Here is a 26,237-nt window from a genome sequence, read left to right as displayed (position 1 = left end):
ACTTTCTAACTGGGCCCAAACAGTTCAGATGGGAGCTTTGCAAGATGGATTCGCCAGTGAAAAACAAGGAAACAGACATATCCATCTGCTTTGCAAGGTTACTGTAAGCCATAATCAAAATTTCAAGAAAAGGCATGTGTAATGAGTCTAAATATTAAATGGGTTTCACTTTCTGAAATGAGTGACAAAAAACATTAAAATATTTTCATGATATTCTATTTTTTTGAGATGTACAGTCTGTATGTGAGTGTAATCTGACAAAGCCTCTGGACAACTTTATCTCCATTTTCTAGATCAAACTTATGCTAAACCACACTGTTCCTTCAAGAGTAGATTGGTGCTTTTGCAGATTGGTGTTGTATTTTATTTTGAAAGCAAGAGGGATTTTTACTTGTATATGTGTTTTGATCTTTTGTGATATTGTGTTGTCTGTATTCATGAAGCAATACTGAATAGAGACCACAAAACACAGTCATGAAGAATTATATTTATTTTAAATCTTGACATGTAAATTCTGCTGAGTGAATCCACAGTGAGAGAAGTTCATTTGCCTTTCCATCCTTTCTCTGGTTAACAGAAGAGACTTATTTTATGAGTCCTCAATCTGAGGGCTGTAATATTTAGTCTAATTTGTCTATAAAGATCTGTCTATTTTTAGTCCATTTACAGACTAATAACTGGAACAATGCTCAATTCGTGTTTTGTCAAAATCTGTGAATCTGAATGAATAACAGACAATAATTCTTGGGAATTCATGCTTTTTTTTCCAGTAGCATATTTTATTCTTCATTTAACCAAATATTAGGATGGAAAAGCAATGTAAGTTTCTTGCAATATAAACCATTGCATGGTCTCTGTTTTATAAGCCATGTATCTTTTTAGCTCCCAGAGCACTCCCACCCCTCATGTTTACAGATGAGTCCTGATTTCACAATAACCTATTCCAGTGATGAGATGTAGGACTGATTATTTTGGATTCTTCACTCAGCTGTTGGGTTGTTGATCTTGCCCATGAAGAGGATGCTCTCACTGGTGTTCTCTATGATGAAAACCAAGAATGGTCTGTCAATTCTGATGGTTGGACATGCCATTCGCAATGTCACCCCTACAGTGCTGACAGCCGCTGCCTCTGTTCCACTCTCAGTGACACTGAGCACGGCCTTGTGTGATGCCTGTATGAAGAAAGAAGTATTTAATGGTCCATGTTTTGTTCATTAGAATTTAAAATTGAGAAAAAACCTTCCCCTACCTTTGAGATTTTGAGCGGTAACTCTTCAGATATACCAGAGAAATCAGCGTTGTCCTCAAAAGCATTTATTATGCCCATTTCTTTCAGAGTGCTCTCCAGGGAAGCATCAGTAGAGACAGAAAACTTTGGCATTAACAGCTCTATATATCTGAGAAACAAAGGACATAATCAGAATTAACAGCATGAGGGGCTGAATAAAAGCTTGAATCATTTATTTGAGTTGCTCCAGTCAACTCTCCGTTGTCTCTAGTTTTACCAGCTTTTTAAAATTCATCATACTGAAGATAAGCCAACCCAGTTCATTTGTGATATATTTATGGCAAAACCAGCAAGTAGAGTTGATTCCACTTACTCCATAGAGATTGAGTCTCTCCAGCGTCTGATGTGGTCCTTGTTGATATAGCCCTCCACCTCCTCCATCTTGTCTTCATCAGGCAGGACGATCATCATAAAGGCGTCACCCTTGTAAGGCAGACTGACAATGGTGGCGTGGTTTGCTCTGTCCCAGTAGACCTTGTACTCCCAGTTCCTTATCATAATGTCTACCTGAACTTTGGTGGTCTTGTCCACATGAAAGTCAGCCTTATGTGTCATATCACTTTCAAAGGGGTTCTCCCACAGTCCTACAAAGGACACAAATGTCTTATTAGTTCATAACTGTCATGTGACGTCAAATACTGATGGAGATGCCCCCTAGGGGCCTGGACAGGCTTCCCATCGCTGCATGCTAAGGAGAAAATAAAAGTGATCTCATTTTCCACCTAAATGTTTTAGACAGTTTTTTCTATATTTTTGAAGAATGGGAGTCAACTGGATCTACCAACTGACGAGTGGATTAAAGCTGATTACTGTGGTTAAACATTCTGCTGTTTCTGCAGATTTCAACAAACAGTAGCACTGAACAAAATTCTCCTTATTATCAAATTTTATGTTAACTTGATGAAAATACACATCTCTTTGAACTCACATTTCAGCGCCAGAACACTGACTGACAGCTGACAGTGATCCTTATACCATTTATAAAAATGTTAACTAGCTAATGTTAGCTGATTAGTCCTCACCCACACTCTGATGATGAAAAATTTCATGCACTGCACTTCTATGGCAGCAGCATTATTGACCCAAACATGTCAAAAATACATAAAATCATCTGTACTTTTATACATTGCTGTGAAAAAGAATTTGCCCACTTCCTGATTTATCTCTTTTTTAACATGTTTGTCTCACGGGATTGTTCCCGATCATTAAACATATTTCAATATTAGATGGGTAAAAAGGCCATACAAACCTACTCAGGCCCTAATTACTGCCAGAACTGTTGAACTAAGGAATCCCTTAAATAGAACCTGTCTGACAAAGTGAAGAAGACTCTCAAATATGAAATACCACGCCATGATCCAAAGAAAATCAGGAATAGATGAGAAATAAATTCATTGACAATGAGCAGTTTGGAGAGGCTTACAAAGCCATTTCTGAGGTTTTGGGACTCCAGTGAATCAGGGTGAGAGCCACTATCCACAAATGAAGAAAACTGTGAACAGTGGTGAACCTTCCCAGGAGTGGCTGGCCTACCAAAATTATTCCAAGATTGCATCAACGACTCATCCAGGAGGTCAGAAGAACCCAGAATGACATCTTAAGACCTGCAGAAGTCACTTGACTCAGTTAGGGTCAGTGCTCATGATTCAACATAAGAAAGAGACTGGGCAAAAATATCATCTACTAGAGAGTCCCAAGGCCAAAACCATCGACCAAAAAGAACAGACGAAAGCTGAGCTTTTTGGAAGGTCTTACATCTCATGTAAGACTAACATAGGATTTCAAAAAAGAGCATCATACCAACAGTCAAACATGATGGTGGTAGTGATGGTCTGGGGATGCTTTGCTCTTTCAGGACCTGGACCACTTGCTACCAGTGCATGCCCAATGTAACTGAGTAGAAGTATTGTTTTTTAATCGTAAATGTAACGGATTAGGAGTAAAACATACTCTGCTCAATAACTCCTCTGGGAAGTAGGTTTTTTTAAAAAAAAACTACTCACATACAGCGCTTAACAAATTTATTAGACCACCTGTCATATTTGTCTCAGAGACCATCCAGCATCATGAAGTGCTTTGATGCGGACTCTTTCATTTTCAGTCAGCTCTCCACATTTTACCACTTTGAACAGGAATGGGGGATTTCAAACTGAATTCACCCAAATTTGAGCCGGATCACTGGGATTCTCTGAGAAGTCAGAAATTAATCATGCATAACATTCAACCACTAAAACTCATTTCTTTGTTCAGGAATGCAAGTAAATAACTATAATTTGACATATTAATCAAGAAATATTAATGTGCTTTACTATTTTTCAGAGTTTTTTGTAAATCAGTAAATTTGAAGATTCATGGATAACAATAATAATTATATTTTAGCATTAAAATATCATTTGGGTTAAAGAGCTTCTACATATTGGTATATTAACCATTGCAGAAACATAAAAAATGATTTTGGTAATTACCAGTGCTGTTAATTTAGGGCAGCTGTGGCATAAACCTTACTTTGGTTAGGGTTAGGGTGGTCTAATTAATTTGTTAAGCACTGTATATATATATTTGTATGTATATGTGGGTGTGTATGTATATATATGTTTATTTATATAAATAAACAACAACTATGTAAATTTAAGTTAATATGGAATACAACATAACAGAAGTAAGCTATTAATAAAAATGTAATATAATTATATGTATAGTATATAAACATAAAATATATGGTGTATTATAAAAAATATGGTCCTGCATTATCTCTTTAGTGCAATTTGAGGATGTGGATTTTTCCCATTTGTTATGATGAATTAAAATGCTTTCAGGATTTTAAGAGAAAAGTGGAAAAATAAATAAATATAAAGTAAATCTTTTATATTTCATGGTACATCAGCTTAGCCTTGCAAATCAGATGGATAGGCCCATTTCCTTGTTTCTCACTGGCAAATCCATCTTGTAAAGCTCCTGTCTGAACCGTTTGGCCCAGTCAGAAAGTGACAGGACCAATCAGCGTCGAGGGGCAGTACTTTCAGGCGTGGCGGAGTTGTGATATAAACAGGCAGCAACAAGAGGACGGTGCAATTATGACGGAAAAGCTTAGCATGTATCCTTCTAAAGCACCAGTTTTATCAGAACTTGATGACATTTCTTCATTAAAAGAAGAACAAGGAACAGCATTGAGTTGTTTTTTTTTTTTCAAAAACAACAAAAGTCGTGTACTGACATGTCAATAGTCACTATGGTTCGCGTTACTCCTCAGTAGCTGCACACGTGCACCTCGATAGCGGCGACATCACGTGTTTTGTTGCTCTGATTGGCCCTTAAAGATGTGACTGACAGAAATCCTCTGCCCTTCCCCAAACGCTTAGTATTGAAGGTTTTCCACATGGATGTGTGAAACAAATCTATCTGGCATGTCAGGTTAACATCAGCTTGTATGTCTTAACGTAATGACAAGGTGCTTGTGGAGGAGGACTGATCCTCATGTCCAGCTTTAAGGGCTGATTGACTGTGTTGTGAGGGGGGTATGATATGATGGGCAGTGTTTCTTTTAGCGTATTACAGAAGCTGTCATTCTTTTACGGCACTACACGGCACAGGTCCTTACAAAAGAAAACAAAGTATTGAAGTATTAATGTTTTGGAAGTCAAAACAAGTCCACATGCACAGGACAAGGTAGGTTTGGTTGTTTTTGTCTCCCTTAACAAATGAAATCATCATTTCAAAACTGCATTATGTATTTAATGGGGTGATCTTTGTCTAATGTTTAAATTGACAACTGGACCTCATGTGACTGAAACCTATAGACTGACAGCGATGGTCTGACCCACCACACTTAGAATTCAGGTTAAGATCATCTAAATGACTTTGTGTTGAGGGTTTCTGGCTTGGACCATCTTGGCCTAACCTAGACAATCCCAATTCACATTAGCACATCACCTTTAAAGTAGACGTAGTTTATCAGCATCATGACAGTATCAGGATCCAGGTCCTTCACCATGTCTCTGATCTTGTCCTGGGTTTTATTTGCAATAAATCTGTTGATCTCAGCTGCAGCCTCAGAGAGATCCTGGCTGACGTTGAAGATCTCACCAGAGTAAAACTCCTTGACATCATTCAGGAACGTCTCCAGAGGATTGAAGCCAGAGCACACTGCAGCGGCATTTCCTACATCCAGCTGTAGATTCTCCTGACTTTGTCCATGGACGTCAAAGAGATGTTTGTACGCTTCATTGACCTGGGTTTGGTTGAAGGCGCTGTAGCCCAAGGTGGAGAACAGCTGGCTGTGGGTTTCACCTTTAGCTCCTGCAGACACCATGGACAGGACAGTGGAGATTCCCAGCGGTGAGTAGAAGATGTTCTTTCCAGCAGCAGTGTTGGCCTTCAGACTTTTGTAGAGGGCAAAGGCAAAGTCAGCATTGGGGGAGGACAGCCTGTGGCAGCTAGTATCATCAGTATGGCTGTGTCCAGAGCTGTGGGGGTCTGCCCAGGCTGCAGACAGCAGCAGTGCTGTGAGTGTACAACAACTGAAGATACCACGCATCTTTACAACCTGGTCATGTGACAGGAAATAATAGAGAAATTTCTTAAAAGTTTTTCCATGCAATTTTGTAGCACAGTTGACTTGTTGACCAACCTCATGAATGAGTATTTAACTGATAAAACAAACAAGAAATGCAATCAAATTTAAAGGATTCTATATAACAGAGAGGATAGAAAGGGTAAACTGTAGTTTAAGGGTTGACATTTTTTAAACAGAACACACGATCTCTTACAGTTTCACTCTTTCCTGTAACAAATACTCTCAATTAATTCTTGCAGGTTCAAATTTTAAAGTAGCATCTTACTAGTTTTGATGTTGTCATATCAGTAATTCGTTGGAGGTCTGTCCTTACCGTTAATGCCCTCTTCAGTGCAATTTATCCAAAACTTCACTGATATTTAGGAGATTGAAGTGAGTCAGTGGACAGATCTGTTAAAAATTAACATGATCAGCCTCCTCTTTCCTGTGCCTGGAAATGCTGCAACACAGTACCCTGAGTTCATCATGACTAATGTTACCTCTATTGAACTTTCTGTGATCAGGACTAAAGGTTATATACACCAGATTTTAAGTAACTGATCCTTCACTAAGCCCCTCCTGAAAACAGCCATTGTCCAATCCTAGCTAAGCAACTTTAACTATGGATGGAAGGCCTGACACACTTTCAGCAGATGCCAGTGTACTGGAGCGGTGAGCTTACATGACCTCCAAATCTTTACAGTGAATTTTTCTCTTCATTTAGTTAGCCACTGGCTAACTTAAACACATGTATACCAAAAACTAACTCAACATTAGCTTGAATATAATCATACCTGATGTGACTCAGCTGTATTAATATTTTAAAATACTTAAGTTTATTATCCTCTGTGTAAAAATTCACATCTTAAAACCATGTTATGAAATATAATAAATTTATAAATTTATGAACTTTTATTGAATTATATTTTTCTCAGCTAAAGTTAGCCCTAATCATAAATGTCGAATTCACATTCATTTTACCTGTTTAACCCTTCAAATGCCATGTTTTAATCATGGTGTCACTGCATTTTTAGATGGAAAATACACAACTGCATGGGATTTTTCAGTAAACTACAAAGCAGATTAATTCCTTTTCAATTACTGCTGCCTGGTACGTGTCAGTGATTAGCAGCAACGTTAGCTAATATGCATTACTTGTCCAACTTACCAGAGTCACTGTCGGAGTTTTCTGTAATGGTGTATGAGTCAGGGCGCTTTCACACTAGGCCCAGCTGTTTGGAACTACACCTCTCCCCTCGCTGACCCGAGACCACCTCCCCACGTGGGCCCCCCTGCCTTGGCACAGTTTGTTTGCCTTCACACTGACCAAACCAGACTTTGGGCTGAGAAGAGAAAGGGTAAAGCCAACAGCCACCTCAGACTCCATCACAACATCCAGGGCTTGTTGGACCTCCTCTTGAAAAAATTCTCTCTCCATCTCTTAAAATGCAAGGTAAGAAATGACCACTCTCATGTATTACCCCCCCCCACAGCCGCAGGTGTGTAAACAAAATCGGAGATTGTTTAGGTTCATCTGTCTTTCATGTGCTGGAGAATGTCCCCTGCTCAGCTACCTCAGAGCTGTGTACTGGTGTGTATGGCGCTCTTTACAGGTTTGTGGGATGTGTATTTGTCAATAGAAAATTTCAGAAGGCTTTTGATGTTTGCACAAAAACTACACATGAAAGGGGATGAAAGAAAAACTGTGACACTTGCGCTAATTGACTTTTTTTAAGGGATTAAGAGCATAAGGTCATGTAATGTACACATGTTCACTTACACACACGCTCACACACTCACACTCCAATCTGCACATAAACACAACCTCAGAGTTAGTGAGAAGGGGAGCAGAGGGCAGTATAACACTTAAATGTAGCGGGGGGGGAAAAAACATGTATCTCCTGCCCTCCATAAATGGTAAAAGTGACATCACAGGGAAAAGAAAATGATCGCGCAAATGTAAAGCCCCAACTCCCAAATGAAACCCAGACACCAGAAATGCATGATTTATGCCTTAATGGCTTATGGATCAAAAATTGTGGTTTCAATGGGTTTCAATGGGGACTTTTTGCACACTAAGGATATTAACACAATAAAAAAAGGTTCACTTTATTTACATTGGGATGATTGTTGTGGCTGGGCCAGAATTTTGAACACTGTGCAAAAATGATTACAAAAAGGTTCTTTGAAAATATCCATTTTTAGGCTCAAGGGTTACCAGAGAGTTAACACAGCAGCACCTAGCTTCACGTTAGCCCATTAGTTACTACCATACAACAGCCAAATAACAAAATAACACCCTCCAGAGAGAACACCAACAAGCTATTCCAGCAAACAGCCAACCAGAGTCGGTTCTCATCAGACATCATGTTAATACTCAGCATTTCAATAACTGGGGCCTTAGGGGCTGTATTAAAAATTTTTTTCCCCATCACTCTTTCTTTGAGTTTTGGGATTTAGTTCAAAAAAGTTTCTCCAACTTTTAAAGCAAATATATGTGTTTCTTTTACTTGTACAAACCACACTTAACGATATAATAACAATAGTGGTAATGATAGCAGTAAAAACATAAATAGAAAATGAAATAATATTAATTAATGAAATAAATGATAACATTGATAACACTAATAACTACAGGAGTGATACGGAAATAACCATATCACCATATAACAAAGTGGAAGCGATTGGGAACGACAACAACTCAGCCATGAAGTGGTGGATTAAGTATGGGATGTCACTTAAGGCTGCGAGTCAAGGCAGGTGAGCGAATACTTTTGGCAATATAGTGTATGCCAATTTTAAGATTGGCATTGAGGAGTGTACAAATGTGTGCCAAAGGAAAAAAGTATATGCAGAGGTACACATAAACCAGAACACACTGACAACAGCAACAACAGAGCATGGTCTTCCTAAAAGAATAACTACGGATAATACTGAGCATTAGTTCCAGGCATCACAGTAAATTAGAATATCATCAGAAAGTTGGTTTATTTACTTGTGTCACCTGTTCCAGGTTACTATTGAAATACAGGACTAAAATTCCTTATATGTGTGAACCATCTTGTGTCTCCTCTTGAAAGCTGTCTTTCTACAGGTACCCTCTGAGACAAAACCGACATGATGTGCTGCTGCTCAAAGCTCAGCCTCAGCAGAGACTTAAGAAAGGGACTGTAAAGGAACAAAGAGATGTAAGACCTGTTTTTCTTTGCTTTAAACAAGAGAGCTGGAAAACTATACCAGTTAGAAAAGTGTTACTAACACGGTAGCACTATGTGGTGGTAGCTGCTGTCTTTCTTCTATCTACACCCAGCGTGGCACTGTGGGATACCTGTGGGGGAACCAGGAGGAGGTTGTCAGTTTCTCTTTGAATTAGAGCGCAAGTTAGAGAGAAGCTAGCTCTTGATTTCAGAGCAGTGGAGAAGCCCAGGATTCTGCACGTAGAGTTTTTTTTGTCTTTTTTGATCCAGCAGCAGCTTTAGCATTCAGTCTTGGTAAGTTGAAAAGTTAAGCATTAGGAAAAAGCAGTGACTACATAAATATTCACCCCCTTCAAACCAGTATTTAGTCACACCTTTGGCTGCAATCACAGCTCTGAGTCTGTGTGGAATAAGTCTTAATCAGGCTTGCACTTCTGGACTATGCATCATTTCTCCATTCTTCTTTACAAAAATGCTCAAGCTGTCAGATTGTACTGAGATCAGGCTTGAACAGCACTTTTCAAGTCTAGCCATAAATTCTCTATTGGATTAAGGTCTGGGCTTTGACTCGACCACTCCAGAACATTCACCTTGTTGCCTTTAAACCATTTCTGTGTAACTTTCTCTATGCTTTGGGTCATTGTCAGGCTGGAAAATAAATCTTCTACCAAGCTGTAGTTCTCTTACACCAGGGCTATTCAATTACAAATTCAACTGAGCCAGATTTTAAAATCAAGAAATGTTGCTGGGCCGGACATGTTTGGCATCCAGTAAGCAGCTGATAATGTCAAATTTGGAACCAATACAGATCAATTTCATGAAAAATATGCATTTTTATTCATAGTCTCCCTTTTTAATTTGGAAACATGACAAAATGCACATCAAAAAGTGCATAAAAACACAACAACAGAGCTGTATTTGAACATAACTTGAGGTAGTAGTAATGTTTTTCACTTGAAAAAAAATAAAAGGAAATTCTGTAATAATAATTTTGGCAACATCTTACCCAGGTATATCTTAAAGTCTATAGAAACTAAATTTGCACAGTTGTAACTACAGTTCAAAAGGACATGTTTAATTTCTCAATATTTGTGGGTTACTTCTGTCAGCATTGCTAGCCGTGCTTCAAACAACACAGTTAGTTGTAGGTAGACTGCTGTTAGGCTATGTGGAGTGTTGCATTCATGGTCTAAAATACTGTGGGAATTTATGAAAATTTGTGAAACAGGTTGCCCTCTGCATCTCTGGCATGACCACAGGCTGGGCCACTAGGGGTTGGTTCTGGGCCGCTGATTGAGTAGGCTTGTCTTACAGATTGAATAAGATTGTCCTCCAGGATTTTCCTATCTTTTGCCTCACTCATATTACCTTCTAGTTTCACAAGCCTTCCAGGCCCAGCTGCCAATAAGGATCCCCACAACATGATGCTGTCACCACTGTAGTGTTCACCAAACGTAGTGTCAGATGTTCAGTGCCTTGAATTTTTTTGTATCCATCCCCTTAACTTACTTTTCAATAACCTTTTCTGAGTTGTTTGGAGTATTCCTATGTCTTCATGGTGTAATGGTAGCAAGGAATACTGATTAGCAGTGACGGGGCCTTCCAGATACAGGTGTCTTAATATTACAATCACTTGAGACACATTCACTGCACTCAGGTGATCCCCATTTCACAAATTGTGAGACTACTAGCACCAGTTGTCGAGATTTCTTTTAAATTAGGTCAGTCACTTTACAGGGGGTGAATATTTATGCAGTCAGTTATTTTGTCTTCAATATTTTTGTTTAGTTGACATTACTTTGTAGGGTGAAAACATTCCATCAAATTGAATGGTGGTAAATAGGAACAAAAGGCTCTAAGTATTTAAATGGCTTAAATAATAAAAACATGCAGTTTAACAGAATAAAATCCCAAATCCAATGGCAGGTTTATTATGGATGATACTATGACATTTTGAAGAAGAAGTAGCATTTAACATTGAAAAAACAAAGTTGTATTTGTGTGAGAGTCTGTTCAGACTCTCACCATCAGACTGGACAAACGGCCCCATCTTGTGATTGCAGGTGTCATAAACTGACTTCACCTACATTACAGTATGGGTGTATTTCAGCCTATTAATTGAGTTGAATCTAAACTTAAAGAGAACTTCAGTATTACAGTGAATGCACTATTAGTTTACCTGTGTCATCTCTACCTGGTTTGTTTATGTCAAGCAGAAATTAGACAAAACAGCAGCTGAATGTTTTGGTACATTAGTTTTATGGGGAACGCTGTCTGTCGTGTGTTTGCGTGGCGTTACAGACAGAGAGAATGTCCAAGGCCGCAGCCCCTGAACGTTCTTGGTGTCCATGCACATCAAAAACTTCTGAAAACATTCAACAAATTGAACAAATCATTTGAGATGTTTGCCGACTCAGTAGAAGAATGATATCAGAAATGGTCTCCATTGATAAAGAGGCAGTTTTCCAAATTATGCATGAAAGTTTGAGTATGACAAAAGTGTGTGCCAAAGTTGTCACGATCAAAAGGGAAAACACTTGTGGAGACATGTGGAGACTTTTTGGAATAAATTGAAGGAAACCCATTTTTTTAGAAGGAGCGATTACATTTGACAAAATTTGGACTAATTTTGGAGGAAAAACTGGTTCTAGAAAATCAGAGAGAAAAAGTCTGAAGAAAGAGAACACAGTTTTGGAAAACAGTTTTATTCTTCATCAAGACAACACACCTGAAAAACTATGCAATAGAAAAGTTGTAGTTTGACCATATCATTCTTATGAAATGAAACTTAGAGGTTTAGGTTTAGGACAGCCAGATCACTCTGCAACGTACCCTATATATAATGGGTATCTACTATAAATCTAGCTTAAAATGATCTGAAACACATTTTTGTGTTTCATGTGATAATAGCTTAGTATTGGTAAATTTGCAAGATTTAACCAGTTTTGACTAGAATGACCCACATACAACTTTACTGAAATACCTAAACAAGGCTGAGCCAGAAAATTAAAAGTTAAGCATCATATCTCCTAAATGTCCTTTTTTGTCTACAGGAACATATTTTTGAACATAGCTGTAAAAAATAAAAATGGCAGACAGCTCAGCATGAAGAACCTCCTGAATGAGACCTCAGACTTTTCTCCTTTTGTTAGATTATGTCTCCCATACTGATACAAATCGTTGTAGACTGATTTATACCACATGCAGAAATCATTTTAACTCACTTTACTTCTAAACTGTTGGTTTTCTTCCACAAATCTTCTCAAGCTAGAGAAATTTAATCTTATTTTACCACATTTTCCAGCCATTTTTGCCACTTCTAACCCCTTTACATCATTATGTCTGACCATGCCACTTTCCCCCCTCCTTGTTGCCTCTGTTAATTCATTTCTGCCACTTTTTTAGCCCCCTTACCACAACTTTTTACTCCCATTTTCCCTATCCTCCAATTTTCCTGCACCATTTTACCACTTTTGAACACTTTGCCACTTTACCTATTTTTGCCTCTGTTGACCAATTTTTGCAACTTGAATCACATTTTTGCGACATTTAAAAATCAATTCCATCACTTTTTCCTCCCTTTAACTCATTTTAATCATCTTTTGCACCTTTTGAATCACATTTCACCACCCAGGCATTTCTGCAACTTTTGAGATGTTTTTGACACTTTTAACCCATTTTTGCAGCTTTACTACCAATTTTTTGCCTGTTAATCAATTTTTGTCACTATTTACCCTTTACACCTCTTTTTACACACCCATTTTTTTCCATTTTAATGGCAAATCTTTGTTTGTTATGCCCATTTTTGCAACTTGAAACCCATTTTTGCCTCTTCTTAAACCCACTTCATCATCTTTTCTAGCCATTTCTGCACCTTTTAGCCCATTTTTGCCAATTTTAAACCCTTCCCGCCAGGTTTTCCGCTGCTTAATGCCACTTTAAACCTATGTTTTCCCACTTTACACACATTTTTCCTTCTTTTAAAAACAAGTCCCAATGTCCTCAAACCAGTACTTCTTTGTTTAGTGGTGCAGCTTGTAAAACCTGTTTAATTTGAGGATATACGAAATGCTATCAAGCATAAATATAAGTTTCAAACAGAAATTTGAAGACTATGAAGACTTAAAACAGTTTAGTATTGATAATGGCAGTTTGTTTTTGTTGTATTACTTAATACCAGTAGTGGCTACAGTGAGTCTGGTAGTTTGGAAAGAAACTTGCAGAAGGTTACATTTCTAAAGATACCTAGTTTGTGCTTGTACTTCAAATAGTTCAAACAAAATTGAATCTAGTTTTGATAGTCCTGGGTAGTAGTTTTTGACTCGTTTCACTCAGAATTCTAGGGTTGATGTGCTCATGTGACCACAAGATGGCAGACAAAGTGTCCATGAATGAGGCTAACAGGTCTGAGCACATTTCAGAGTAATGGTGCAGGGAACCAAAGATGTAATGCCCTCATATGAGGATGCTGGGAAGTAGGAGGGTAAGATTCATGAAGCTGATAAAGATTGAAAGGTACATAAAGTGCCAGTTGGTCATGACAAGTCTTTATTTCATTTATTGAATGATGAAACAGAAACAGCATAAAAATTGTTGGCTCAGTGTTTTAGCAGATGCCCCGGGTGAAACATTTACTAGAGGTTTAGGACTGTAACAAATCTAATGTCATTATGTGATCATCTATTCAGACATTGATACACCTGGCCAGATAGAGTTGATGGAAACGTGTGCCATGCTGTTAGACTTAAAGCTATTTCACTGACAGATGCTTGATCAGGTGTCTTGTCCCCCCAACTATTCCTCACCCCCTGTTGTTCTCCCACCACTGTGACATCTCTGCAGATGTGTCCCAGAGCTACAACAACCTGCCCCACTGTTAAATGTCTCGGTTCTTCACATGGCTGTGGGGTTGTTGATCTTGCCCATGAAGAGGATGCTCCTTGTCGAGTGCTCCAGGATGAAGGCCAAGAAAGGCCTGTTGAGCGTCACGACTTCAGGCATACTCATGGGCATGATCTCCAGGGTGGTGACGGCCGCTGCCTCTGTGCCTGTTTCATCCACGCTCAGCACGGCCTGATGGGAAGCCTGTGGAGGTAGGTAGTGTCAAGTACAAATAGGAGGACGGCTCTTGCAAAATGTTATTGACTTGTCAAAGACCTTTGATACAGTCAGGCCTGCCTACAGATTTGGCTGCACTCCTTCATCCCCCACCCTATCTTTGCCATGTTAAACACAACCATAACCAATTCCAGCCATTTCCACAAAAGGTTTAGTCACTTTTGCCACTATTAAAAAAACATTTACACCAATTTTTCTGCCCATTTATGCCACTTTAAACTCATTTTTGCCACTGACCACCTATTTCTTTTTTTACCTCTGTTAATTTTTGTCATTATTAACCCCTTGACACAACTTTTTACACCCATTTTTCTCATTTTATTCCTTTTTTTCTGTTTGATGTACCCGTTTTTGCAACTTCAAACCATTTTTTTGCCACTTTTTACTCTCATTTCACTTTTTGATTCCATTTTTGCCTTTATTAAACCATTTTTTCCACTTTTCAATCTCCATTCACCACCTTTTCCAGCTTCTTTTAAACTATTTGCCACTTTTAATCCCTTTCCACAATTTTTTCTGCCAGTTTAAACCATTTTGGCCACTTTCCACCTATTTTGATTCTGTTAACCCATTTTGCCCTTTTTAACAAATTTTTGCCTCTTTTATTCCAATGTTTGCCACTTTTTGGTTTACTGGTGCACACACATCAGGATTCTAGATGATGAAGTATAAGGCATTGAAATAACTTTCAATAACTAAAAAAGTGGTGAAAAGTGGTAAATGAGAGGCAAATTTGGGCTCAAAGTAGCATAAATGGGATACAGGCAGAAAAAAATTGGTTAAGAAAATAAAGAAAGGTTAAGAAAATGGTAAAAAGCGGCTAAAAAGTGGTAAAAATGGACAGCTAAAGTATTGAAAATTTGTAATAAAATAGCAAAAATAAGTCAAAAGTGGCAAAATTGGTTAAAACAGGCAATTGTGGGTCTAATGTGGATAAAACAGTGGAAACAGTGATGGAAAATGGTTAAAAAGTGTCATGAATTAGCAGTTTGAACATCAGAGGCAATAGTAGCTTTACACACTTTCCAGCTCCAAATTGAGGTAAACGTTAGCTAGGATGCTAGCACCATTGCTACCAATCCAGCGCACTTTGGTATCATCAGTAAATCACAGCTGGGGAGGGCCCTTTCCCTGGGTTGTTCAGGGGCCCAGTCAATTCTTTGGACAGGCTTGATTAAAGGAAAAGGCTAATGATGCAATACATGATTCTGATGAGGCACACTGAACAATCTTTATATATCTGTATACTTATGCCATGAAGACTTAGATTCATCTTCAAAGGATGCTATGTATGAAATCTGAGCTCAGGCCTGGATTGAGGTGTGTGAGTGCAGGCCAAAAAGGGGAGCGGGGAAGAAGCCATAAGGCTTCAGCATGGTACAAGTACAGATTGCCTAGCGTGAGTGCACCCTTAGTCCGAGTTTAGTCTTTAGGTGATCTAAAGGTGATCTTTAGGTGATGAGCAATTGCCCATCCTTGGTGCCCCAATGTTTGAAAAAAACACCCCAAAGTGTCCCATAAAAGTGGACAAAATCGGACAAATTGCCTTTGTTGGCGTCCTCTGGGAGAACAAAATGTGCTTGTGCTCTCTAACTGGACAAAATTTGGCTTTGTGCTTTCTAAGTTGACAAAATGTTCCCCCTGTAGTGCTCTCTAATCAGAGAAAAAGCAAAACAAAAGTTAAATATTTACCAAAAGATCTATTTCACCATAAAAGTTTTTTTTTTTTTTGGCTATCTTTTTAAATGATAGTGCCCTTTGAGTGCATACCCTAGATGCCTTTTTTTTTAAACATGTATGCCCCTGCCCCTCAAACATCCAGAGTCCACCACTGGCGATGCTCTGTTATTTATATCTGTAGCTGCTATATTCGCTGTAACCTGTCTTGGACAGGACATTCTTGTAAATGAGATTTTAATCTTAAATAATTCTAAACAAATAAATTTCATCTTGTGCATCAAAATTAGTGAATTTTTTAGCAAGTTAATGTCCTCCATGAGTTACTGCCATGAAGTATTCTTAATCTTACCACTAATAAGTAATTTGGATGATCTAACCTTTGAGAGTTTCAGTTGGACCTCTGTAGATATGCCAGAGAAATCAGCATTGTCTGCAAACGCATTGGTTATGCCCATTTCTTTCAAGGTGCAATCCAGGGCAGCATCAGCAGAGATAGAAAATTTGGGCATGGACAGTTCCACAGAGCTGAAAAACAGAATAAAACATACACAATCGCAGGTTAAATTAAGTTTTTATTTCTTCAGTGCTCTCTTCATAAAAGTCCAACAAATAAGAATAAATGTAACTCTATTAATACAAACCCAACACCCATAATAACATGGATTAAAAGTAATCAAATGCCTTTCTTACGTCTTATAGAGCGAGTTATGCCAGTGTAATAAGTGCTCCTTGCTGATGAAGCCCTCCACCTCCTTCATCTTGCCCTCGTCAGGCAGGACGATCATCATGGTGGTGTTGCCCTTGTAGGGCAGCAGGACGACTGTGGTGTGGTTGTCGAAGTCCCGATAGAAGTCGAAACGGCCCATCCTCTTCATCATGTTCACCCGAACATTGGTGGTTTCATCCACATGGAAGTCATCCTCCTCTGTCCGGTTACTGTCAAAGGGTTTCACCCACTGTCCTGAGTAAAAACATTGAAGAGTATAATAATAATAATAATATTTTCAATAATAATCTGTTCTTCAAAGCAGGCTGCTAACTTGTCTGTTGGTCCTACCTCTGAAGTAGACGTAGTTGATCAGCACCATGGCCATGGCAGGGTCTAAGTCCTTCACCATGTCTTTGATTTTGTCCTGGGTCTTACTGGCGATCAATCTGTTGATCTCAGCTGCGGCACCAGTGGGATCATTAAAGTCAACTTGAGAGATTTCAGCGGAGTAGGAGTCCCTGGTATCATTCAGGAACTTCTCCAGAGGGTTGAAACCAGAGCGCACTGCAGCGATATTGCCAACATCCAGCTGCTGCTCCTCCTGGCTGTGGCCCAGCATGTGGAAAAGATGTTTGTATGAGTCGTCGACCTGTGCCTGGTTGTGAGCGCCGTAGCCTAAGGTGGAGAACAGCTGGCTGTGGGTTTCCCCCCGAGCTCCTGCAGACAGCATGGACAGGGCGGAGGAAATGCCCACGGGTGAGTAGAAGATGTTCTTTCCAGCTTCAGCCTTGCTGTTAAGATTTTTGTAGAGGGCAAAGGCAAAGTCAGCATTGGCAGGTGACAGCCTGTGGCAGGTCATTTCTGAGTCAGTGTGGTGATGGTCATGGTCACCATGGTTTCTATGGTGACCATGGTGGCCTTGGTGACTATGGTCAATGCCATGGTGGTCAGCCAGGGCTGCAGTCAGCAGCAGTGCTACGAGAGCACAACTAAAAATACCACGCATCTTCAGAGCCTGTCCAAGAGGAATCAGAGGAGGTTAGAAGAGCTAAATAATAGAGCGTGAAGCACTGTTAGATAATACAGAGCCCTATTAAGAAGATTTGTTTAACAGAATCAAAAATTTAATGTAACTTCCGCACTTTTATCAAAAGATGTAGTTTCAAAACATTTTCAAGGCAAATAAAGTGCAATCAAAGTTCTATAATAATACTGTTTAATTTAAAACAGTGCCATGGTTACCTTAAATGTCCCCTTTGAAGCAGACAATTTGCTGTTGATTTCCCCAATATATACAGGAGCTCTGAGAGTCAGCTGACTGTCTGGTCAAACGTTAACTAAGCACAGCCCCTGTTCTCTGTCCTCAGATATCTGGCATGACTGTCTTTACTAATGTAACACATCTCACTGAGCACATCACTGGTAAAGAATCAGTGCTGAGATAAGCTGTTCTGAGAAAGCAGGGCCATAAATGTTTCTATTTTTAATGTCCTGCATCACAGACTTTCATGCTAACAATGATACTGAAGTCATTTAAAATCACTGGCCTGTCAGATTGCAGAGAAACACAAGAATGCAGGAGTTAACCAGCTCTGTTTCTCTCTTCACTTATCTGGGTGGAACATTGATTTTAAGTTGAAAAGTAAAGCATTCTGATTCCAGACCAAGAAGGAGCCACAGCATGACTTCAAAAATCCAACAACAGTCTTGGATTATCTTTTTACTACATTAAAATAGCTTTGCAATAAAACAAATGAAATAAAACTGTTGCGTGAATAGTGGAGTTGAACCCAGGATGCGGAGGCGGAGAAGCAGTTTTAACAGTTTTATTAGCACAGGTAAGTAATCAGGGAATGAGAGTCCAAGAGTCCGGGGGAAGAGAGTGCTGGAGCTGGCTGCAGTGAGCGGGGAGTGAGGCACTGGAAAAGAAAGGAGGAGGCACGTTAGAAAAAGTCCACAAAAACACAAGCACTGGAAATTACTCCAAGGTCTAACTATAAACTCTGAAGACTTCTCTGAGGGTATTCTCGAGAGCGCGTGAGCCTGGAGCAAAGGTTTACCGCGAGGGAAGGTAGTCAAAACTCAGGCGCTGGTGGAGCGCTGCAGCCGATCTTAAGTAGTCCCTCTTGATGAGAACTCGCTGCAGGTGTGATCTCTCCACAGCACCCAGGGGGGAGGGGAGATTGCCTCAGGGAACACAAAGTAAAGTTAGCGGCCAGCAGAAGTGACTCCGGAAACCGGAAGTTATCACAATAAATCAAAATGTACAAAGTAAAACACCACAGTACCCCCCCTCTCAATGGATGCCTCCTGGCGTCCTGCCGGGTTTTCCGGATGCTCCCTGTAGAAGTCGTCTAGGAGGCTGTGGTCCAGGATTAAGCTCCTGGAGATCCAAGATCGTTCCTCGGGACCGTACCCCTCCCAGTCCACCAGAAACTGGTACCCGCGACCCCGTGGTCGCACGTCCAGAATCCTAGACACGGTGAAAGCCGGATGGTTGTCGATGATCCGGGGGGGTGGAGGGGTTACGGCTGGAGGGCTCAGATCACTGGAGGCAACAGGTTTCAGCAGGGACATGTGAAATGTGGGATGGATCTTCATGGCCTCAGGGAGCTTAAGCTGGACGGCGGAGGGGTTGATGATCTTGGTGATTTCGAAGGGTCCCACAAAGCGAGGAGTCAGTTTCCAAGATTCAGTCTCGAGGGGTAAATCCTTGTTGCCTCTGTTAATTCATTTCTGCCACTTTTTTAGCCCCTTAACACAACTTTTTACTCCCATTTTCCCTATCCTCCAATTTTCCTGCACCATTTTACCACTTTTGAACACTTTTGCCATCTTCTACCTATTTTTGCGTCTGTTGACCAATTTTTGCAACTTGAATCGCATTTTTGCGACATTTAAAAGTCAATTTCATCATTTTTTCCTCCGTTTAACTCATTTTAATCATCTTTTGCACCTTTTGAATCACATTTCACCACCCAGGCATTTCTGCAACTTTTGAGATGTTTTTGACACTTTTAACCCATTTTTGCAGCTTTACTACCAATTCTTTGCTTGTTAATCAATTTTTGTCACTATTTACCCTTTACACCTCTTTTTACACACCCATTTTTTCCATTTTAATGGCAAATCTCTGTTTGTTATGCCCATTTTTGCAACTTGAAACCCATTTTTGCCTCTTCTTAAACCCACTTCATCATCTTTTCTAGCCATTTCTGCACCTTTTAGCCCATTTTTGCCAATTTTAAACCCTTCCCGCCAGGTTTTCCGCTGCTTAATGCCACTTTAAACCTATGTTTTCCCACTTTACACACATTTTTCCTTCTTTTAAAAACAAGTCCCAATGTCCTCAAACCAGTACTTCTTTGTTTAGTGGGGCAGCTTGTAAAACCTGTTTAATTTGAGGATATACGAAATGCTATCAAGCATATATATAAGTTTCAAACAGAAATTTGAAGACTATGAAGACTTAAAACAGTTTAGTACTGATAATGGCTTGAATGGACACAAATTCAAAAACAGTTTGTTTTTGTTGTATTACTTAATACCAGTAGTGGCTACAGTGAGTCTGGTAGTTTGGAAAGAAACTTGCAGAAGGTTACATTTCTAAAGATACCTAGTTTGTGCTTGTACTTCAAATAGTTCAAACAAAATTGAATCTAGTTTTGATAGTCCTGGGTAGTAGTTTTTGACTCGTTTCACTCAGAATTCTAGGGTTGATGTGCTCATGTGACCACAAGATGGCAGACAAAGTGTCCATGAATGAGGCTAACAGGTCTGAGCACATTTCAGAGTAATGGTGCAGGGAACCAAAGATGTAATGCCCTCATATGAGGATGCTGGGAAGTAGGAGGGTAAGATTCATGAAGCTGATAAAGATTGAAAGGTACATAAAGTGCCAGTTGGTCGTGACAAGTCTTTATTTCATTTATTGAATGATGAAACAGAAACAGCATAAAAATTGTTGGCTCAGTGTTTTAGCAGATGCCCCGGGTGAAACATTTACTAGAGGTTTAGGACTGTAACAAATCTAATGTCATTATGTGATCATCTATTCAGACATTGATACACCTGGCCAGATAGAGTTGATGGAAACGTGTGCCATGCTGTTAGACTTAAAGCTATTTCACTGACAGATGCTTGATCAGGTGTCTTGTCCCCCCAACTATTCCTCACCCCCTGTTGTTCTCCCACCACTGTGACATCTCTGCAGATGTGTCCCAGAGCTACAACAACCTGCCCCACTGTTAAATGTCTCGGTTCTTCACATGGCTGTGGGGTTGTTGATCTTGCCCATGAAGAGGATGCTCCTTGTCGAGTGCTCCAGGATGAAGGCCAAGAAAGGCCTGTTGAGCGTCACGACTTCAGGCATACTCATGGGCATGATCTCCAGGGTGGTGACGGCCGCTGCCTCTGTGCCTGTTTCATCCACGCTCAGCACGGCCTGATGGGAAGCCTGTGGAGGTAGGTAGTGTCAAGTACAAATAGGAGGCCGGCTCTTGCAAAATGTTATTGACTTGTCAAAGACCTTTGATACAGTCAGGCCTGCCTACAGATTTGGCTGCACTCCTGAAAAACCCAGCCTGGGCCGTCCCGAGCTGTGATGTATTGATAGTGTTAATCCATGTGCTGGATCAGTAGTGTTGGTGCAAGCGTTCTGGCAAACAGTTACTTCATTTTGGAGTTTAAAAGTGTATCCTTTCTATCCTTTCTTTGCCACTTATACTAATTTTAGCCACCCTGTTTCATCCCCCACCCTATCTTTGCCATGTTAAACACAACCATAACCAATTCCAGCCATTTCCACAAAAGGTTTAGTCACTTTTGCCACTATTAAAAAAACATTTACACCAATTTTTCTGCCCATTTATGCCACTTTAAACTCATTTTTGCCACTGACCACCTATTTCTTTTTTACCTCTGTTAATTTTTGTCATTATTAACCCCTTGACACAACTTTTTACACCCATTTTTCTCATTTTATTCCTTTTTTTCTGTTTGATGTACCCATTTTTGCAACTTCAAACCATTTTTTTGCCACTTTTTACTCTCATTTCACTTTTTGATTCCATTTTTGCCTTTATTAAGCCATTTTTTCCACTTTTCAATCTCCATTCACCACCTTTTCCAGCTTCTTTTAAATTATTTGCCACTTTTAATCCCTTTCCACAATTTTTTCTGCCAGTTTAAACCATTTTGGCCACTTTCCACCTATTTTGACTCTGTTAACCCATTTTGCCCTTTTTAACAAATTTTTGCCTCTTTTATTCCAATGTTTGCCACTTTTTGGTTTACTGGTGCACACACATCAGGATTCTAGATGATGAAGTATAAGGTATTGAAATAACTTTCAATAACTAAAAAAGTGGTGAAAAGTGGTAAATGAGAGGCAAATTTGGGCTCAAAGTAGCATAAATGGGATACAGGCAGAAAAAAATTGGTTAAGAAAATAAAGAAAGGTTAAGAAAATGGTAAAAGCGGCTAAAAGTGGTAAAAATGGACAGCTAAAGTATTGAAAATTTGTAATAAAATAGCAAAAATAAGTCAAAAGTGGCAAAATTGGTTAAAACAGGCAATTGTGGGTCTAATGTGGATAAAACAGTGGAAACAGTGATGGAAAATGGTTAAAAAGTGTCATGAATTAGCAGTTTGAACATCAGAGGCAATAGTAGCTTTACACACTTTCCAGCTCCAAATTGAGGTAAACGTTAGCTAGGATGCTAGCACCATTGCTACCAATCCAGCGCACTTTGGTATCATCAGTAAATCACAGCTGGGGAGGGCCCTTTCCCTGGGTTGTTCAGGGGCCCAGTCAATTCTTTGGACAGGCTTGATTAAAGGAAAAGGCTAATATGATGCAATACATGATTCTGATGAGGCACACTGAACAATCTTTATATATCTGTATACTTATGCCATGAAGACTTAGATTCATCTTCAAAGGATGCTATGTATGAAATCTGAGCTCAGGCCTGGATTGAGGTGTGTGAGTGCAGGCCAAAAAGAGGAGCGGGGAAGAAGCCATAAGGCTTCAGCATGGTACAAGTACAGATTGCCTAGCGTGAGTGCACCCTTAGTCCGAGTTTAGTCTTTAGGTGATCTAAAGGTGATCTTTAGGTGATGAGCAATTGCCCATCCTTGGTGCCCCAATGTTTGAAAAAAACACCCCAAAGTGTCCCATAAAAGTGGACAAAATCGGACAAATTGCCTTTGTTGGCGTCCTCTGGGAGAACAAAATGTGCTTGTGCTCTCTTACTGGACAAAATTTGGCTTTGTGCTTTCTAAGTTGACAAAATGTTCCCCCTGTAGTGCTCTCGAATCAGAGAAAAAGCAAAACAAAAGTTAAATATTTACCAAAAGATCTATTTCACCATAAAAGTTTTTTTTTTTTTTTGGCTATCTTTTTAAATGATAGTGCCCTTTGAGTGCATACCCTAGATGCCTTTTTTTTTAAACATGTATGCCCCTGCCCCTCAAACATCCAGAGTCCACCACTGGCGATGCTCTGTTATTTATATCTGTAGCTGCTATATTCGCTGTAACCTGTCTTGGACAGGACATTCTTGTAAATGAGATTTTAATCTTAAATAATTCTAAACAAATAAATTTCATCTTGTGCATCAAAATTAGTGAATTTTTTAGCAAGTTAATGTCCTCCATGAGTTACTGCCATGAAGTATTCTTAATCTTACCACTAATAAGTAATTTGGATGATCTAACCTTTGAGAGTTTCAGTTGGACCTCTGTAGATATGCCAGAGAAATCAGCATTGTCTGCAAACGCATTGGTTATGCCCATTTCTTTCAAGGTGCAATCCAGGGCAGCATCAGCAGAGATAGAAAATTTGGGCATGGACAGTTCCACAGAGCTGAAAAACAGAATAAAACATACACAATCGCAGGTTAAATTAAGTTTTTATTTCTTCAGTGCTCTCTTCATAAAAGTCCAACAAATAAGAATAAATGTAACTCTATTAATACAAACCCAACACCCATAATAACATGGATTAAAAGTAATCAAATGCCTTTCTTACGTCTTATAGAGCGAGTTATGCCAGTGTAATAAGTGCTCCTTGCTGATGAAGCCCTCCACCTCCTTCATCTTGCCCTCGTCAGGCAGGACGATCATCATGGTGGTGTTGCCCTTGTAGGGCAGCAGGACGACTGTGGTGTGGTTGTCGAAGTCCCGATAGAAGTCGAAACGGCCCATCCTCTTCATCATGTTCACCCGAACATTGGTGGTTTCATCCACATGGAAGTCATCCTCCTCTGTCCGGTTACTGTCAAAGGGTTTCACCCACTGTCCTGAGTAAAAACATTGAAGAGTATAATAATAATGATAATATTTTCAATAATAATCTGTTCTTCAAAGCAGGCTGCTAACTTGTCTGTTGGTCCTACCTCTGAAGTAGACGTAGTTGATCAGCACCATGGCCATGGCAGGGTCTAAGTCCTTCACCATGTCTTTGATTTTGTCCTGGGTCTTACTGGCGATCAATCTGTTGATCTCAGCTGCGGCACTAGTGGGATCATTAAAGTCAACTTGAGAGATTTCAGCGGAGTAGGAGTCCCTGGTATCATTCAGGAACTTCTCCAGAGGGTTGAAACCAGAGCGCACTGCAGCGATATTGCCAACATCCAGCTGCTGCTCCTCCTGGCTGTGGCCCAGCATGTGGAAAAGATGTTTGTATGAGTCGTCGACCTGTGCCTGGTTGTGAGCGCCGTAGCCTAAGGTGGAGAACAGCTGGCTGTGGGTTTCCCCCCGAGCTCCTGCAGACAGCATGGACAGGGCGGAGGAAATGCCCACGGGTGAGTAGAAGATGTTCTTTCCAGCTTCAGCCTTGCTGTTAAGATTTTTGTAGAGGGCAAAGGCAAAGTCAGCATTGGCAGGTGACAGCCTGTGGCAGGTCATTTCTGAGTCAGTGTGGTGATGGTGGTGATGCTGGTGATGGTCATGGTCACCATGGTTTCCATGGTGACCATGGTGGCCATGGTTACCATGGTTGCCATGGTGGCCTTGGTGACTATGGTCATGTTCATTGTGGTCGGCCAGGGCTGCAGCCAGCAGCAGTGCTACGAGAGCACAACTAAAAATACCACGCATCTTCAGAGCCTGTCCAAGAGGAATCAGAGGAGGTTAGAAGAGCTAAATAATAGAGCGTGAAGCACTGTTAGATAATACAGAGCCCTATTAAGAAGATTTGTTTAACAGAATCAAAAATTTAATGTAACTTCCGCACTTTTATCAAAAGATATAGTTTCAAAACATTTTCAAGGCAAATAAAGTGCAATCAAAGTTCTATAATAATACTGTTTAATTTAAAACAGTGCCATGGTTACCTTAAATGTCCCCTTTGAAGCAGACAATTTGCTGTTGATTTCCCCAATATATACAGGAGCTCTGAGAGTCAGCTGACTGTCTGGTCAAACGTTAACTAAGCACAGCCCCTGTTCTCTGTCCTCAGATATCTGGCATGACTGTCTTTACTAATGTAACACATCTCACTGAGCACATCACTGGTAAAGAATCAGTGCTGAGATAAGCTGTTCTGAGAAAGCAGGGCCATAAATGTTTCTATTTTTAATGCCCTGCATCACAGACTTTCATGCTAACAATGATACTGAAGTCATTTAAAATCACTGGCCTGTCAGATTGCAGAGAAACACAAGAATGCAGGAGTTAACCAGCTCTGTTTCTCTCTTCACTTATCTGGGTGGAACATTGATTTTAAGTTGAAAAGTAAAGCATTCTGATTCCAGACCAAGAAGGAGCCACAGCATGACTTCAAAAATCCAACAACAGTCTTGGATTATCTTTTTACTACATTAAAATAGCTTTGCAATAAAACAAATGAAATAAAACAAGATAAGACAAATAAAAACAAGATAAATTGAAATAAAGCAAATTGAACTAAAGTAAAATAATTCCAATTAAATAAACACAATGAAATAAAAAAGAACAAGACAAAATAAAATAAAATAAAGGGAAGCCCAGACTTACCTCTCCCAGCTCTCCTGGGGAGATCCCAAGGTGTTCCCAGGCCAGCCGAGAGACAGCGTGTCCTGGGTCTTCCCCGGGCCGCCTCCCAGTGGGACCTGCCCAGAACACCTCACCAGGGAGGCGTCCAGGAGGCATCCGGACCAGGTGCCCGAGCCACCTCATCTGGCTTCGGGAGCTTCTCACCCTATCTCTAAGGGAGAGCCCACACACCCGCAATTGCGTTCTTTCAGTCACTACCCACAGCTCGTGACCATAGGTGAGGGTAGGAACGAAGATAAATGGAGAGCTTCGCCTTTTGACTAAGCTCTTTCTTCATCACGACAGACTGATGCAGAGACCGCATCACTGATGCTGCCGCACCGCCGCCTGTCGATCTCCCGCTCCATTCTTCCCACACTCATGAACGAGACCCTGAGATACTTGAACTCTTCTACTTGGGGTAGGATCTCAGAGGGCATTCCACCCTTTTCCGACTGAGGACCACGGCCTCAGATTTGAAGTTGCTGATTCTTATCCCAGCGGCTTCACACTCGATTGCGAACTATTCCAGTGAGAGCTGAAGGTCGCAGCCTGATGAAGCCAACAGAACCACATCATCTGCAAAAAGCAGAGACCCAATCCTGAGGCCACCACACTGGACCCCCAACAGTTAAAAAAAAAATTGCAGTTATATCAACCATGGGTAAAAAAAAT

At 40.1% G+C, this 26,237-nt stretch overlaps 2 protein-coding genes across 5 annotated transcripts; both read right to left on the bottom strand.

Annotated features, from left to right (window-relative positions):
* Window positions 1–475: 475 nt before the first annotated feature.
* LOC121521042 (alpha-1-antitrypsin homolog) lies at window positions 476–6,333 on the bottom strand. 2 transcript variants are annotated; one of them, XM_041804755.1, is made up of 5 exons: window positions 6,127–6,333; window positions 5,219–5,831; window positions 1,602–1,872; window positions 1,250–1,397; window positions 476–1,172 (listed from the first exon to the last, which is right to left on the bottom strand). In XM_041804755.1, the coding sequence occupies exons 1-5, from the start codon at window positions 6,142–6,144 to the stop codon at window positions 981–983; spliced, it is 1,242 nt and encodes a 413-aa protein (XP_041660689.1). In that variant the 5' UTR covers window positions 6,145–6,333; the 3' UTR covers window positions 476–980. The 2 variants fall into 2 exon arrangements, with proteins under 2 accessions (XP_041660689.1, XP_041660690.1); XM_041804756.1 differs by having other exon boundaries at window positions 6,175–6,332.
* A 7,246-nt stretch (window positions 6,334–13,579) lies between these two features.
* On the bottom strand, window positions 13,580–25,038 carry LOC121521421 (alpha-1-antitrypsin homolog). Of its 3 annotated transcripts, XM_041805408.1 has the most exons (6): window positions 24,884–25,038; window positions 24,471–24,656; window positions 16,893–17,418; window positions 16,526–16,796; window positions 16,213–16,360; window positions 13,580–14,122 (listed from the first exon to the last, which is right to left on the bottom strand). In XM_041805408.1, exons 2-6 carry the CDS (start codon window positions 24,645–24,647, stop codon window positions 13,931–13,933), a joined length of 1,314 nt encoding a protein of 437 aa, XP_041661342.1. In that variant the 5' UTR covers window positions 24,648–24,656; window positions 24,884–25,038; the 3' UTR covers window positions 13,580–13,930. The 3 variants fall into 3 exon arrangements, with proteins under 3 accessions (XP_041661342.1, XP_041661343.1, XP_041661341.1); XM_041805409.1 differs by lacking the exons at window positions 24,471–24,656; window positions 24,884–25,038 and adding an exon at window positions 17,787–17,935 and having other exon boundaries at window positions 16,893–17,559; XM_041805407.1 differs by lacking the exons at window positions 13,580–14,122; window positions 16,213–16,360; window positions 16,526–16,796; window positions 16,893–17,418 and adding exons at window positions 20,451–21,000; window positions 23,265–23,412; window positions 23,578–23,848 and having other exon boundaries at window positions 23,945–24,656.
* Window positions 25,039–26,237: the final 1,199 nt, after the last annotated feature.

Source organism: Cheilinus undulatus, linkage group 14 (genome assembly GCF_018320785.1).
Source record: "Cheilinus undulatus linkage group 14, ASM1832078v1, whole genome shotgun sequence".
Taxonomy (NCBI): domain Eukaryota; kingdom Metazoa; phylum Chordata; class Actinopteri; order Labriformes; family Labridae; genus Cheilinus; species Cheilinus undulatus.
This window is presented reverse-complemented; position numbering and strand designations above follow the sequence as displayed.

Bases quoted from the DNA above. Each gene is read 5' to 3' on its own strand.
- LOC121521042 (XM_041804755.1), bottom strand. The intron at 1,398-1,601 runs GTAAGTGGAATC...TTTGTTTCTCAG, and splicing joins AGAGACTCAATCTCTATGGA to ATATATAGAGCTGTTAATGC. The intron at 1,173-1,249 runs GTAGGGGAAGGT...TTCTTCATACAG, and splicing joins TACCGCTCAAAATCTCAAAG to GCATCACACAAGGCCGTGCT.
- LOC121521421 (XM_041805408.1), bottom strand. From the start codon at position 24,647: ATGCGTGGTATTTTTAGTTGTGCTCTCGTAGCACTGCTGCTGGCTGCA. The intron at 17,419-24,470 runs CACACTGACTCA...CATGACCATCAC, and splicing joins ACCAGCATCACCACCATCAC to CACACTGACTCAGAAATGAC. The intron at 16,797-16,892 runs GTAGGACCAACA...GTTTTTACTCAG, and splicing joins CAACTACGTCTACTTCAGAG to GACAGTGGGTGAAACCCTTT.